The sequence below is a fragment of the Pinus tabuliformis genome, chromosome 5_1 (genome assembly GCF_031772625.1).
Source record: "Pinus tabuliformis cultivar Carrire ecotype Pingquan chromosome 5_1, CPIR1, whole genome shotgun sequence".
NCBI classification, from domain to species: Eukaryota; Viridiplantae; Streptophyta; class Pinopsida; order Pinales; family Pinaceae; genus Pinus; species Pinus tabuliformis.
This window is the reverse complement of record NC_142305.1, coordinates 930,824,476-930,840,918: the sequence shown is the minus strand read 5'-3', so window position 1 is coordinate 930,840,918 and position 16,443 is coordinate 930,824,476. Positions and strand designations below refer to the sequence as shown.

Here is a 16,443-nt window from a genome sequence, read left to right as displayed (position 1 = left end):
ATGCCTAGCTCTCTCACCCTAATTTCACCAGTAACATCGCCACTTGGTGGAAGGAGGATTTGAATATTCAGGGTACCAAGATGTACATGCTCCAGCAGAGACTAAAACATATCAAATCCAAACTTAAGGACTGGAACAAAAAAGAATTTGGGATATCATCAAGGCCAGAAAGAGTACGGAACAAAAACTCCAGGAAATCAATCAGATCAACATCATAGAGGGCTTCAATGAGGAAAGACAGAACCTAACTGATTCTCTGCAGAAAGAGTGGGAAGAGCGTTGCCTACAAGAGGAAACATTTTGGAGACAAAAATCCAGAATTCAATGGATCAAAGAGGGAGAAAGGAATACCAAGTTCTTCCACAAATCCACTATGGCCCACAGGGCACACAACAGAATCACAAAGCTAAAGGATTCTCAAGGCATTGAGCTTGTCGCTCACAAGGACATGGAATCGACCCTAGTACAACACTTCTCTGACATTGCAAAGGAGCCAATGGAAGACAAAACTAGGTTCATCAATAAGATTACTCAGCACATTCCCAAGTTGGTCACAAGGGAGGACAACCATAATCTCAACAGGCCAGTCTCGGAAGAGGAGGTCAGTGAGGTGATCAAGGATATGCAGAATAGAAAAGCACAAGGCCCAGATGGTTTCAATTTTGATTTCTTCAAAGCCTGCTGGGACACAGTCAAACAGGACATTCTTGAGGTGGTGGAAGACTCAAGACAACACAAAAGGGTTCTGAAAGCTCTGAATGCGACCTTTATAGCTTTGATCCCCAAAAAGGAGAACGCTATGACTCTAGAGGGATTTAGGCCCATCACCTTATGTAATGTGGTGTATAAAATTATCTCCAAAGTGATAGCCAACAGACTCAAGCCACTGCTACCTTCGCTCATCTCAGAAGAGCAAACTGGCTATGTGGAAGGAAGACAGATTCTTAACAACATAATCCAAGCACACGAGGTGGTTCACTCTCTCAAAAGCAACAAGCAATCAGGTATGATCATTCAATTGGACCTAGCCAAGGCCTATGACAAACTCAACTAATCTTACATTAGAGCCATTCTAAAAGCCTTTGGCTTTAACCAAAATTGGATAAGATGGGTCATGGCACTAGTCACCTCAACCAGTTTCTCCATTCTGCTTAATGGAGCTCCCTCTACTACTTTTATACCTTCTAGAGGGCTCAGACAAGGTGATCCGCTTTCTCCCTTCCTCTTTGTCCTCATGATGGAAGGGCTGGGCAGGGCAATCAAAATGGCAAATGTTGAAGGTAGAATTCAGGGAATCAAGCTCACCCCAGATGGGGAGGCAAACACTCATCAACAATTTGTGGATGATACTATGCTGCAGGGTATACCAACAGTTAAGGAGGCAAGGGCAATCAAAGAGATCTTAAACGACTTCAATATGGCGGCAGGCACTGAGGTAAGCCAAAACAAGTCCAAAGTTTTCTTCTTTAACACTAATATTGCTATATAAAGAAACATCACTAGGATTCTTGGTTTTCAAAGGGATCAGTTGCCCTCCAAATATCTGGGCATACCTCTTACTGACAAACCTCTATGTAAGCAAATATGGGAACCGATTTTAAACAAACTTCAGGACAAGATCAGCAATTGGACTTGCCGGGCTTTAAACTTCGCAGGGCGACTGGTGCTCACTCAGGCAGTTTTGCAGGCCATTCCCATCTTTATGTTTGCAGCTATCCCTGCTCCACAAGGCATTAAGCAGCAAATAAGAAGCATTCAAAGAAAATTCATGTGGGGCAGAGGGGAAAAGAAAAATAAGTGGGCTCTTGTTGCCTGGGACAAGCTCTGCAAGCCCAAAAGCCATGGTGGTTTGGGGCTGGAGGATCCGGAAACTCTAAGTCAAGCTTCGGGAGCCAAACTCTGGTGGCGTTGGATCAAGGAGCCGAGAGCACCTTGGGCCAAGCTTTGGACACAAAAGTATGCCAGGCACTAGCAGGAACAGGATCATATTAGAATGACAGGACAAATTAGAGGCTCACACATCTGGAACCTTGTGTGGGAGAACATAAGTATTGTTCAACAACACTGTTTTTGGGAAATTAGAGCAGGGGACCGGGCTCGCTTCTGGGAGGACAACTGGCAACAGGGACCCATCTTGATCAAGAATGAATTGGCAGCACTCAAGAGAGACACAGACAACAAAGGGCTTTCACTAGTAAAATATTTCTGGGATCAGGGGAGGGACAAGGAGGAATGGAGGAAATGGAAGAAACTAAGTTACACTGGCGAAAGCCCTTTGAAGGCCATGGCAGAGATTCTAGCCAAGGATTTAGAGCAAAGAAGAATTCTAGTCTCCTCCTTACCTGACCAATTAAGATGGGGAAAGAATAATGAAGGCAACTATAATCTCAAAGAGGCCAAACAGACAATCACAGGATTGAGCTCTGTAAATGCTGAGAAAGTTTGGCAGGAATTGTGGCAAACTCCTCAGTGGATGAAAGTCAAACTATTTATCTGGCTAGTTCATCAAAGGAAAATTCTCACATGGGATAACCTTCTCAAGAAAGGTTTCATTGGACCCTCTAAATGTCACCTTTGTGGCTCACACGAGGAAACAATCGAACACCTTCTAAATCTTTGTTCCTTTTCTGCTAAAATTTGGGATTGGGTAGCCTCTAGCTTCAGACAGACTGACAGGGATAGGCTCAGCATTTCCAACACTTTAACGAACTGGAGAAAGAACTTCTCAGACAATGAAATCATCAACAAGGCCTGGATGCTTGCACCAGGCTTTGTCATCTGGAATATTTGGAAAGAACGGAATATGCAGATCTTCAAAGATAAAGCTAGAGAACCATTGCTTATTATTAATCAGATTTTGAAACAGCTCAAACAGTTAGAATCATTTTGAGAACAAACCCTTCAAACCCTCCTCTTCCTCATGAGGTGCACATTCTTAACAATCTGAATCTTCAATCCCTCAATCCTCAAGAAATAAAGAAGAATGTGAGAAATATTAACACTGGGGATCGAGGTTGGCAGCCCCCCCACAGGGCTTCTTCAAAGTTAATATTGATGGAGCTTCCAGGGGCAATCTTGGAGAAGCTAGCCTTTGGGTTGCCATAAGGGATTCAGAGGGGTTGATAAAATACATTTTCCACAACCACATGGAAAGGGGTACCAATAACATGGCTGAGCTTTTAGCACTAGATCAATGTATGGAGATCTTGGTGGAAACAAACTTACAGAATGTTATAATTGAAGTAGATTCAGAATTGGTCATCAAAGCGGCCAAGAAGATTCAAAATGGAGCCTCGCCAGACAAAGTGTCAAAGCACTGGACGTTGTTGTAGGTGTTTCACCGTATCCAATCTCACTTACGAATCCTTAAAACGATAAGATTTGTCCATGTTAGGAGGAAGGCTAATATGCTTGCACATAGGTTGGCCAACGAAGGCATGGCCAATGGTGATAGGGATTCGCGATATCCATGGGATTTACTTCTGGCAGGGAAGCTACGGGAGGACTGTGTCACCATGGCAAATGCAGATTGGGGTTTGTGGATGGACAGGGCTAACACTGGGGACAGGGGCGGTGAAGACAATGCCTACCTCGACTTCAGGTTTTGCTCAAAGGGATGATGGATGCAGGATTTGAGTCGATCAGTGACATAATTGGAATGCCATTGCTCTCTTGGCTCAACGGGTCTCTGATGGAGACTCCTTTTAGTTAGCTCGGTTTGGCCAGATGCAAATTGGCCGGCAGGATTGCTCAAACGATCCTCTTTTGGCGAGTCTGTGATCGCGAAACCGCAAGTGGTTTTTCGTGCAGGCTCTGGATGGTTTCTGGTTTAGAGGATGGGGCTTGCGATTCCACTCAAGTTATGACACGTGGCGTCGAGATGAGAGAGAAAACCGCTCTCATCACACAGTTAACCCCCGTGCATCTCAACTGTGCGATATCGTCGAGGAGCGTGGGATCGGGTCGCCTCTCTCAATGGTCAAGATTTTACGTGTAGGTTACTCAAAGGTTCCGTACCCGTTCTGTGGGCCTGGTACTCCACCTCTTCGCGGGTATGGATCCCTTACCTTTGATTGGTCAGTGCTCGCGGTTCCTTTCAGGGGTTGACGTGTGGCGCTTTGAGAAGAGGGGAAACCACTCTCTTGCAATTTCCACGTTGACCTTTGGATCGGTTTCTTGTCCTCCTCGGCGGGGTTTGCTTGTGCTAGTTGTTTGCTGCCCTCTGTTCTGGGACTTTCGTTCTATAGCTATAGTGCATGTTTGAGAGGTTGGGTTGCGCTACAGTGGCCTGGAGGCTTTTGTCCTTTTTGGGATCCTTGTCGCCCTGCCATCTGTAGCTTTTTGTATATTATGTAATTTACTTTGATTAATAGAACGTTCGTCTCTTACTTATCAAAAAAAGAATGTCAATATTTCGATTCAATTTAATAATAAAAATTTCATCCATATGGTCAAAAAAAAATCTTGTTTTTCTTCCTACTTTGTAATCCTTTCAATTTTGTTTCCTTGTTTCTCAGTGTTAACTTTGATTTTTATCATTTTCCTAGTATTCTGCCCCAAGTATCTTGCCCTCACTGGACCCAACAACGCCATCTTGTTTTTCTTCCTACTTTGTAATCCTTTCAATTTTGTTTCCTTGTTTCTCAGTGTTAACTTTGATTTTTATCATTTTCCTAGTATTCTGCCCCAAGTATCTTGCCCTCACTGGACCCAACAACGCCTGCTCGTTTTCGATTTGGGTACACATCGCTCCATCCTTGAGATAAAATGTAATAAAAGGAAAAGAAAAACATTACAAGCATTCTTGAAGCTAAACATATTAGTACATACATCGCAAGAACTACTATAAAAACCTTCACTAGGAAACTACCTGACATAGCAAAAACTATAATAATGTTCAGTCAATATGGAAAATTTAAGCAGGTTGATTGCTACCGCTCTAAGTAAATAGTCCCTTTCTAGAAATTAATGCCCATGTCCCTCTGCTTATCTGCAGTGGACACATTAGCTAAACTTGAGACTAACAGAAATTCGTATAATTCACGTAGGCAGTGGGATGAGGGATCCTTAAGCAAGGCATATCTCTGCCATGGATATATGCGAAGCACTTAAAGAAGCTAGTCTGACTGTGAACCCACTCAACCCTCGTAACCTGCACTTACAATTGCAGTCATGATCGAGCTTTTATTTCAAATATGACACCACAATAATAACGCCTTGGCTAGGATTAGTTACGTTAGCTCCAATAGAATCACCTTACCAATACTTCCACGGCAAAACCATACTATTGTCAACTTGTGATGATAACTCTGGTCTGTAAGATTCCCTATAACATCTGGTTAACGTAGCAGCATATCATTACAATATCAAACCGAATTTGTCAGTGAGAATTTGAATATGTATCTTATAGAATCATTTGTACTTTTTACTCTGCACAACTGTTGTAGTTGAACTGAGAATGCAAAAATAGGCTGAATATTTTACATGCTCAACTCAATCAAGTAATAGCATATGAGCAACCGCTATACAATACTATCTGTTCAGATCCCTCTGTACACTTCTCTAATTCTAGTTTTTGGAGAACGTTACCAAAGTTTGATGTGTGTTTCTACTTATAGGGAAAACTGGAGACAATTTCAGAGTAATTTTCCTAATCGATTGTATCCTGAATAATGACAGAATTCATGCAAACTTGTCTACAAATTCTTAAAAAAGGAATCCTATTTTCTGAAGTATCACGATTTCAATCTCTAAAATTAAAGGCGAGGATGCTCCTCGAGCATGATTTTGCCTCGGCCCTTGAAACTGGTCCTAACAATATTAATAAACGATATGATACATGGAATAGACAATGACGACTAGGGATCAAAAACAAATCACATAAAGGAACAATTAAAAAAAAAACAAAAGCAGGATTCACTATAACAAAAAGGAAAGCTGACCAATTTGTTGATTTAAGAGAATCCAATTTTATTAGGCAGAGTCATTAATTTGTTCCAAGGCGATGAGGGGCTATGGTCATTCAGTTCTTGGGAATTTAAAGTAAATTAGTTGAATGTAGCTTCATGGGAGGGAACCTAGATGTACAATGATAAGAAATGGTTTCCATAGTTTTATTATTCAGTTATGGTTGTACTATAAAATAGAGAGATTATTTCAGATTTTTACATGCCTTACTTTCCATGTCTCCATGTTTCTCTCCCTATTGTTCTCTCTACCCCTTGCCTGTTTCTAGTTGCTGAGCCAAGTCATTAAATTTCATGACTAGTAAATGTATAAGCTTCACAAGGAAACAATGAGAATCGGGAAAAGAAGCCAATCGAACTACATGAACTGGTAGCCAGAAAGCAAGATTAAGCTTCTCAAGGAAACAATGAGAATCAGGAAAGAGAAGCCAATAGGAACTACATGAACTGGTAGCCAGAAAGCAAGGTATGTTTTAGGTAATCAGACCACTGTTTTTAGGCATTAAAATTGGAAGGTGCATCATCCATATCTTAATTTGGATAGAAATGTTCACATCTGTGCACCTATAATAGAAGCTTTCTTCAGCACATTGATCAAACAAATGTTGGTCAAGAAGTTGCAATTCATGGTTATAATCCTTACACAAATGTAGTTGATTTAAGTAAAAACTACGAACTGTAATGGATACTAAAATAATAAATATAGAAGCAATTCCCAAGGAACATTTTTCGTTGTCTAATAATCATAAGTATCGTCACTATCGATACACTGCAAGTTCTGGCCACTGAAATGCCTGTATGTTCCTGTAGTTGTGGTACAAAAACACAAAATGAAATTTACCGATGAATAATGTTATTAATCGATAGCTTTCTTCAAATTGCTCCCAGTCTTTTATCTCACATCAACTAATGGAATCAAAAAAATGTACCCTACCTCTTACCATCTTCTTTAACCAAGGTTTTCTTTCAAAGCAACATTGGTACCTGCATGTGGCTACACTTTTCTATTTAGTTCAAAAGTTCACGCATAAAATATGTCTTGCCAGTTTGACCTATTCAGCAATAAAATGCAGAAAGTTTCCATCAGTCAGATGACCTCTGTAGAATAGTTTCACGGGTATCCAGATAAAAGCACTGTTGATTACATTCTGCAAGGTGATTCTCAAGAAGCAAATGATATGGATAGTTCTCAAGGATCTTTATCGCAAATCTGAGTTCCATCTTGTATACACAACATGCATTCAGCAAATTTATATACATCTCAATCTTCTTTCTTTCCTGATCCAAATTCCCTCTTTTCAGTTTTATCTGTGCCGACTTCACTTGCATCATCATATTGACTCTGTCCAGCCAATCTGGCCTCTCTTGAATTTATACTCTTTTGTCTCCCCTCACTTTCAAAGCTACTCATATTAAAGGCAAGTATCAGAATAGCTACTACAACAACAATAATGTACACAGTATTCATGCTGATTAATGAATGAAGGAAATCAAGAAAGGAAGGTCCCTTGATACTTTGCTTGATGGTTCTTCCTTGCCTGTAGCCTTCAAGAAAACGGGTAATGTCTGATTCCAAATTTTCCTCATTTAAAGTTTCCAAGCCGTCCACCTTCAAAATTTGAGAGAGGTGTGAATTAGGGACATAGAAAACAGTGAGTGTCCTTGAAACTGGAAATCATAAATAAGTTAATAACAGTACAGCACACTCTGAATCTGTTCAGACAATTTAGAAAACAACTATCATGGTACTGATTCAACTTTTAAGAAAAGGAAGTATGCATTGAATTGCAATAGATCTAATAAACAGGATGTCATTCAAGGAACATCTTTAGTCAATTCACATACTGATAAAACATCATAAACAAAAATTATGTTTAGAAACCAGCATGCATTTGATCATTGTACTATGTGGCTTAAAAGCATACTGCTGTTCAACGTGAAACAAGTCCCAAGATTATGTTTAGGACATCAAATGGACCTGAACCCTTCATCTTGAGAGATTGCATTATAAATTAGATGCTGACCTTTTATTATAAAATTATGTTACTGGTAACATGCACCAATGAGAGTTCATATCAACCCAGAAATCATGCACCAACCAAATGGTTGCCTTTTAATTCAGAGCACGACACATACATCCAAGACAAAATCTTATTTAACATTAAAATTGTCCAATCTTAGCTCCAAACAAATTCCAAATTTAGGACTTGCAAATGAGGTTCACCTCAATAAATATCAGATAGTTTGTTTCAGTAGTTAGCAGTATAAATACTTGAAATAGTTTGTTTTGGTAGATACATTATAAATACTTGAATCCAACCTCTCTTTGCATCTTAAGAGGCCTGCACTTCGTGTTATTGATGGGCTTTACCTTGCATAGGAGTCCTAACCCTAGAATGCATTGTCACGTGATCTATGTAGTATAAATATACTGCAACATCTCAAAACTTCAGAATTTTTTCTCTTTTTCATGGTGCTAAAACTTAACCCCCAGGTGTACTCGTGCAACTGGAGGGTTAAGGTCCATTCAGATTCCATCAGGATGGTTCTGTTGTCTGTCTATCCAGACATTGATATTGATCAGAGCACATTTCAGAGTCATTTTCATTAGATTCTGGGAAACTACTATTTTTAGCAGTTTGCTTTTTTCCAGTATTCGTAGATATGGCACTGCATGCCAAAGATTATTACATATTTTTTATCCTTATAAAAAACTAAAAGCAAGTCCAATGAGACTGCTTTTGCATGCATGTGAGATATAAATACTTTTCGCCTTTTTCTTTTTCAGAAGATGGATTGATGCTCCATATATCAATGATTAGTCTTTCCTGCAATTTGCTTTACGTTTTTTTGAAGGGAGACTGTTTTTAAGCACATCTATAATTAGTAGTTTCCATATATGGCAGGTACAGATTATGTCAAGATTCGGAACATGTAGTGGTGAGTAGGTTAAGGTTCCAGGTCATGAAGAGTGATGAAATAAGCTTGGTGATGTACAGGTGGAATATTCTTTAAGATGACACATGCCAGTTGATCAGAAGAGTTTCATTGGGATTGGTAAGTGTTCAGAAGGATTTGGTGCTGGATTATGGATTTGATCTTCCAAGAAACCTCATTTATTGACTTCATTCACCCTTATCCTAAGAGTCAACCTTGTTTAATGTTGGCATGAGAAGTGAAATTGAAAGTCTAAATTGAATTGTCTAGCAGGTTGATTCACTTTATTATCTGCAAAAGGTGAGTCTGATTTTCTTTAAAGCAAAGCTTTGAAGTTTATTACCCTTGCATGGAAAGTGGTTTAAAACCTTTAGTATTTTAATTCATATTCTTATTTACTTGGTAAAGCTGGAAGTTGTTATAAACATAATCATAATAAATTAATTAGTTAATAAAAAGTCAAAGGGTGCATATCCCTTCACCTCATGACTAGTCAATGCTATAAGTAGACTGTCATAAGGCTCATTGTAACATCATCATTCTTATCAATTGACATTTATATATATGTAGAGTAATTATCTATGTTGTCGGATCTGCAGGGTCTTGATGCCAGATACAGATGTCAGATACAGATCCGCATAGGATCTGCCACAAAAACGGATCTGTTAACATTGCAATCAACACCCTCCAAAATTTTGCTTACACTTGAATTTGGTGCCTACTGAGGATCTCACGATTTGTCATTCCATGGTCAATTGAAGTTTTGCAATATGTTTACTCGTCAAAGTCACTTGCTCACACATGCACAGTGATGGTTGAACTTATGAGCTCACTTCCCTTATGCAAACTTAAACGAGCATAGCACTGCCCATCAAGACAGTGTTTGTGCAATGTTCAACTCATGTCGACAATCAATGTGCGTCTTTCGTTGGCAGTCCCCATCACTTTGGTTGTGTTTGTACTTCTATTTCGGTGAGTTTTTTCAAATATCGCTTTTGCACTCTGTCACTTTCACAAGTGTTGATTTTACGTTTGTGGTTGTCGCTTTTGTTTTTTTTCACTTTAACAAGTGTCGCTTTCATGTTATCTTTGCTCTGCCATGTGTCACTTTCAAGGTCGTTCGCATTTTGCAAGTGTTTTCTTCATATTATGCCTCTTGTCGCAAGTGTCGCTTTTGTTGTTTTCACTCCTGCATGTGTCACACTTTGCGTATCACCAAAGTTAGTTCTGGCACACTCTTCTGCATTAGATGTTCTTACATATCATTAGAATATTTGCTAGACACATTCCTACAGCTAAGAGCACCTTTTGGTCTCAGTCATCACTTATGACGTAAGTTGTAAACTAAGTGTCGTAATGAGTGTGTCGTTTCAACTGTCGCACTTAGAAATAAGTGTCAATTTGTTGTCGTTTCGAGGTGTCATTATTATCCATGAATTCTATGTATCCTTTTGGCTTGTATTGCTGGTTTTATGTGTGTGATCCATGTTTGAGTCGTGTTCAGATGCATATCTCTCTTTTACTCTGTTGGTCTCACACTTAGCCATTTTGGGAGCCCTTCTTGGTCCTCCTGCTTAGCACAAGTTGTCAAGGCATTAACCCTCTTACTAGGTGATGAACCCAACTTCTTCATGAGCCTCATTGACCTAACCTTTTGTTGCCTCCCTCAATGAAAAGCGCATTCTAGATGAACAAGTAGGCATTGTCGAAGAGAATTGTGCCCTCCCAAGCCGAAGCGCACTTTGAAACAACGAAGCGCACTTCGGAAGAACAAAGTCTTGTCTCCTCTTGAGCGCATGGCACAATTCTGAAGCCTGAAGCATTTGAGCGCATGGCACAATTGTGAAGCCTGAAGCATTTAGTGCATGGCACAATCACGAAGCCTGAAGCCTTCATTTGAGCACACTCCTTTGACTAGAAGAACTACGCCCTCCTAGTTCCTCTTGAGCGCATTGCAAAGGCTCAAAGCTTGACCCTTCGTTCCTTCGGTGTGCACCCTTGCGCCCTCCTTTGTCCCTTCAAAGCACAAGGGCACCCTGAACCAACGAATGATTCTCCTTCGTGCTTCGGGCCTTTGCCCTTGAGTTCTCTCTCTCTTGCTTGAGCGCACAAGCACACCTTGAAGACTCTTGTGAGCCTTGACCTTTCACTACCTTCAGCTCAATAAAAATGAACAGTGGAGCCTTCCTAACCTTTCACTGCCTTCAGCTCAATAAAAATGAGCAGTGGAGCCTTCCTAAGCCACTGATGAGTTTGACTACACCCCCCTTATCAAGCCCCCTTCTTTTAACCCTCTTATAGGCCAATCATGAGCTGATCATTCCATGAGCTAGATAGTGATAGAATAGATGGTTTTATGGCTGATTTCTTTTTTTCATGACTGGTTTTCATTGGCAGGAGTACCTTCCTAGCATGACAAGATAATGCTCAAAGCAGATAGCAAGGAGAAGGCATAAAAAAACACCTGTGGAGAAGAAGAACAAAAGAGAGCTATCATGGAGACATGAAGCAGATTATGTACCAAGACAGCAAGAAGGCACTGCATGATGACTCAGAGGATTCCAAAGTTGATCCAAGACCATTTGGAGGGTGAAGATGAAGAACAAAGCAGATCTTCATGAAGATGAAGCAGCAAGGAAGATAGCTTGGCATTGCCATTTCATCATGAAGTCCATGTCATCATTGTCAAGTTGTAACTTGTACAGGTGTCATCATAGTAGTCAATATGTGTCCATGTGTCACGCCACATCACCATGTGGAATGCAATGATGTATTCTCAAGAAAAAGACAAAATGTAATGTGTGGAAGTCCCAGACTCCAGAGTCATATGTGGAACATGAAGAGTCACATTGTCATATATGTCCAAAATCATAGAAGTCCAAAAGTCATAATAGAAGTCCAAGAGTCATGATGGTAACTCAAGAGCTATGGGGATATGAAAGTTCATTCCCCTTGTTATAAAAGCAACCTTGTAACTCAAGCAAAAGGCTTTTTGGAGAGCGAGTTTTAGCTTCTCTACTCCGCATAGGAGAGAAAACTATTCTTTGGAGAAGCTCAATGAGCCAACACATTTTCATGCATGTATTGTGAATGTCTTAGGACTATTCTTTATATGTTTTCTATATATGTTTTGTTCATATGTACTAAGGAAATTGTGTAGGAATTTACAGGGTAAGTTCCTTATATAGAACACCAAAGGACACCGCTCACAAACAGATCACAAATCAATACACCAATATTCTTGACGTGGTTAAAACCGTCAAAGAGAGAAATAGTCCACGGCCTAAGCCAACACGGCCACTTTAGACAATTTATTAATAAAAGAAAGAAAATTTACATAAGCTTCTCTCATGAACGATCACCCTACAAATGACCCTCCATGCTCTTTAAATAGAGATCATGGGTCAATCAGGTGTTAAGCCACGGATCAAGTGTCAGTAATACCAAGGAGAGAATGAACTATCGGATCACTTAATGTCTAGAACATATCGTGACCGTCAAATTGTAAGTTACAAAAGTACATAGTAAAGAAACACACTTTACCTAACTCTACACTAGACCAAGTTATACTTAACTATTTCCTATGTGTCAGAATATCCTAAGATCCCCCCTTAAGAACAACTAAGGATAGGATTGAAGGATGTACAAATATGACACAATAGGAGAAGGAAGGAGGCATTAGAGCCTATCCCCCCTTAGTGACAACTTCCTGAACTCCAACCATAAATCGAAGTTTAGTAAACTTCGCCTCTATAAAAGCCTTTGTAAAGATGTATACAACTTGATCATCGGTTGAACAATATTGCACTTCAAGAACATGGTCATGAATGAGCTTTCTGATAAAGTGCATGTGTAGTTCAATGTGTTTGTTGCGCTGATGTTGGACTCTGGTTGGATGGCACTTTGATTATCACACCAAAGTGTAGTCAGATGTTGCTGCTGAAAGCCAAATTCTAACAAGATCTGACGAAGCCACAGGGCTTCCTTACTAGCTTCTACGGCGCCACGATACTCTGCTTCTGCTGAAGAAAGAGAAATGGCACTTTGTTTCTTACAAGCCCATGTAATAGATCCAGAACCAAGAGTGAACACATAACCTGCGGTAGACTTCCGATCATCAGGGTCACCAGCCCAATCAGAATCAGTGAAACCAACCAATAGAGGAGATGCTTCTACATTGTAATGAATCCCAAACTGAATTGTACCTCGAACATAACGAAGTATTCTTTTAGCTGCTTTCTAATGACTTTCATGTGAGTTTTGCATAAACCGAGCAATAAGGCCAACAGCAAAGGAAAGGTCAGGATAAGTATGGGTCAGATACAAAAGTTTTCCTACAAGTTGATGGTATAAGGTAGCATCAGCTTCGGGGGAAGTACAAGTGACTGAAAGTTTGACTCCAAACTGAAAGGGAGAAGGAGCTGGCTTACAGTCTTCCATGTGAAAGTGGCGTAGAAGATCACAGGCATACTTGTATTGGGAAAGGGAAATACCTTCCTTGGATTGCGAGACTTGAAGACCAAGAAATTAATGCAAGTGTCCTATATTTGTTATTTCAAACTGTTTTTTAAGGCTGGACTTCACATGGTTTATAAGGTTGGGATCACTACTAGTAAGGATAAGATCATCAACATAAAGAACAAGAATGATAAGAGACTTACCCACTTTCTTGGTGTAGACAGTATTGTCAGAATGACACCTAGAAAAGCCAGTATCTAAAAGAAATCTATCCATTTTGAATACCAAGCCCAAGGGGCTTGCTTGAGACCATAAAGGGATTTCTTAAGTCGACATACAAGGCTGGAATCTATTTGTGTAAAGCCAGGAGGTTGTTCCATATAATTTTTCTTCAATTGAAGATTTTTTGTCCAAGTTCAAGACCCTTCTCTTGGAAGGTGTTAAGGTTAAGAAAGAAGATGGTAGCCTTATCTATTCCATTCTTACTAAGTTGGGACCAACCTACTCTGTGTTTGTTTCCACCTTCCATTCTACTAGAGAAGCCCTTATTTCTCAAGGACAAGTCTACAAGTCCTCCTCTTTTGATGCCTTTTGTGATTCTTTAATAAGAGAACAAGAAAAACTCTTACATCTCGGTCTTTTTAATCTTGGAAACTCTTCTAAGAAAGCCTTAGCCGCCCAGCAACAACCAAATTCAAAGAATCCTAAAAAGAATGGTCCTAAACCAAACAAGGGTCCTAAGCAATTTCATTCTCAAAATGAAAAATTAATTCAACAAAATGATAAGACAAATAAAAACAAGGGAAAAAGACTGATAAACATTGCAAATTTTGTAATCAAGATGGCCACTTAGAATCCAAATGCTTTAAGAAAATGGAAGCCTTGGAAGCAGCTATGAAGAAGCATAACATCCATTTGGAGCACTCTTCAACTTCAACTTCATCTTCAGGAATAGCACTTTCTGCATGTGGTTGTCAACCATCTCAGTCTAGTTATGCACTAAATGTATCTTCTTCCTCTCATTCTCATGACTAGCTCATTGATTCTGGAGCTTCTTATCACAAGGCCAAAAGCAAAGCCATGTTTTCTTCTTTAAATGATTGTAACACCAAAAATATATATGTTGGTGATGATAGATCTCTTAGTGTTGTAGGGGCTGGAACTGTTCATCTAAACAATGGTCAATTTAGTGATGTATTATGTGTTCCAACCTTATCCTGCAACCTTCTATCTATATATTAGATAACTCATTCAGGTGAAGGTAAAACCATTGAATTTTCACCTCACGGTGTTGTAATTAAGGACCTAAGAGATCTATGTAGGAATTTACAGGGTAAGTTCCTCAGATAGAACACCAAAGGACACTGCTCACAAACAGATCACAAATCAATACACCAGTATTCTTGACGTGGTTAAAACACACAAAGAGGGGAACAGTCCACGGCCTAAGCCAACACAGCCACTTCAGGCAATTTATTAATAAAAGAAAGAAAATTTACATAAGCTTCTCTCATGAACGGTCACCCTACAAATGACCCTCCATGCTCTTTAAATAGAGATCATGGACCAATCAGGTGTTAAGCCACGGATCAAATGTCGGTAATACAGAGAGAATGAACCGTCGGATCACTTAATGTCTAGAACATATCGTGACCGTCAAATTGTAAGTTACAAAAATACATAGTAAAGAAACACACTTTCCCTAACTCTACACTAGACCAAGTTATACTTAACTATTTCCTATGTGTCGGAATATCCTAACAAATTGAACTATTTCGGTGGCTTTGGTACTTATTTTGTTGAAGGTGTGTTGTATGTGGTTTAACCATCTTTGTGTCAATGTAAACTATTTCACTAGATAACTAACAAATCTTTCTTTGCTCGTGTGCCTCTTAGGTTGGTACTATTACTTCCCTCTAGAAGCTCACTTTTGTCTCCCCCCTCATGAAAGTCTCCTTTTACACATTACAATCGATGTTTCACAATGTCAACTTGCTTGTTCAAGGGTTATGTATATAATCTCTTATGTTCATTGAAACCAAGGTGAACCTTACAGTTATGGTGGTCGGCGATACTCTGGATGGGACTCCTACTCCAACGGTGTGAGGTCTAATTGGGACTTCACATCGAGCCCTTGTATGTTGGCGATATCTAGCACCGTCAACAAGATCCTTCAAACTCAAAAAAAAAAAATCCCATGCTACTAAAACAGATCTTGTGCCAACTATCCCTCATAAGTCAGATCCTAAGCAAATAAAATTAGAGTTTTATGTTTATATATATTCAAGCATATTTTCCACTTGTTTGAAACCCTTAAAAGCAAATATTCTATTTTAACTTTTGGATAGATGACTTATTATCAATGTTGCAGTTATCGTTATCGGGATATTATCGGCAAGGGAAAAAATCAGGAAAAAATCGGAAAAAAATCGTAAAAATCGGGAAATAATCGGGAAAAAATCGTAAAATACAAAAATATTCATTTTTTTCCCATTTTTTTAATATCTAAAGCATCTACAACATAAAATAAATACATTGACACATATGATAAAAAAAACTAATATATAAGATGTGTAATATCATTTCTAGTGCTACATCACACATAATAGTGAATCATGTCCTGAATAGTAAGTCCTGACTCCTGAGTCCCAACTCAGCCTCAAAATATCAACAAAAAATACAATAATGTATCTCATATCATGAGTCAATGTCATATACAATGAAATGAACCAAATAACTTAAGTCTAAGACTATTGATTTCCTCTGCCCCTCTTGAGAGAAAATGCAACAACTTTCCCTTTCCCTCTAGATGTAGGATGTCGGTGGAGTTGGCAGTGGACTCTGCTGTGCTCTAGACGCTGAAGAACTAGGAGCTACAGGAGGTAGACCACGTCCTCTACTGGTGACAAGGGTAGCCTGGGTAGGTTGTGTCACCTCCTCCTCCTGTTGCTCCTCCTCATCAAAAAATCGGACAAAAAAAAAAACACAAAAATCAAGATTTTCTTAGCGATTTTTTGCGGAAAAAAAATTAACGTAAAAATCGGGCGATGATATCGCCAAACTCAAAAAAATCGTGATTTTC

General features: G+C 39.4%; 1 protein-coding gene across 1 annotated transcript in view; it reads right to left on the bottom strand.

Annotated features, from left to right (window-relative positions):
* Positions 1-6,897: 6,897 nt before the first annotated feature.
* Positions 6,898-16,443, bottom strand: part of PDIL5-2 (PDI-like 5-2) — a 97,859-nt gene continuing 88,313 nt past the window's right edge. The window contains exon 5 of the mRNA XM_089433184.1: positions 6,898-7,575. Within this exon, the coding sequence (XP_089289310.1) occupies positions 7,228-7,575 (348 nt within the window). The 3' untranslated portion in view covers positions 6,898-7,227. The remainder of the gene's footprint in view (positions 7,576-16,443) is intronic.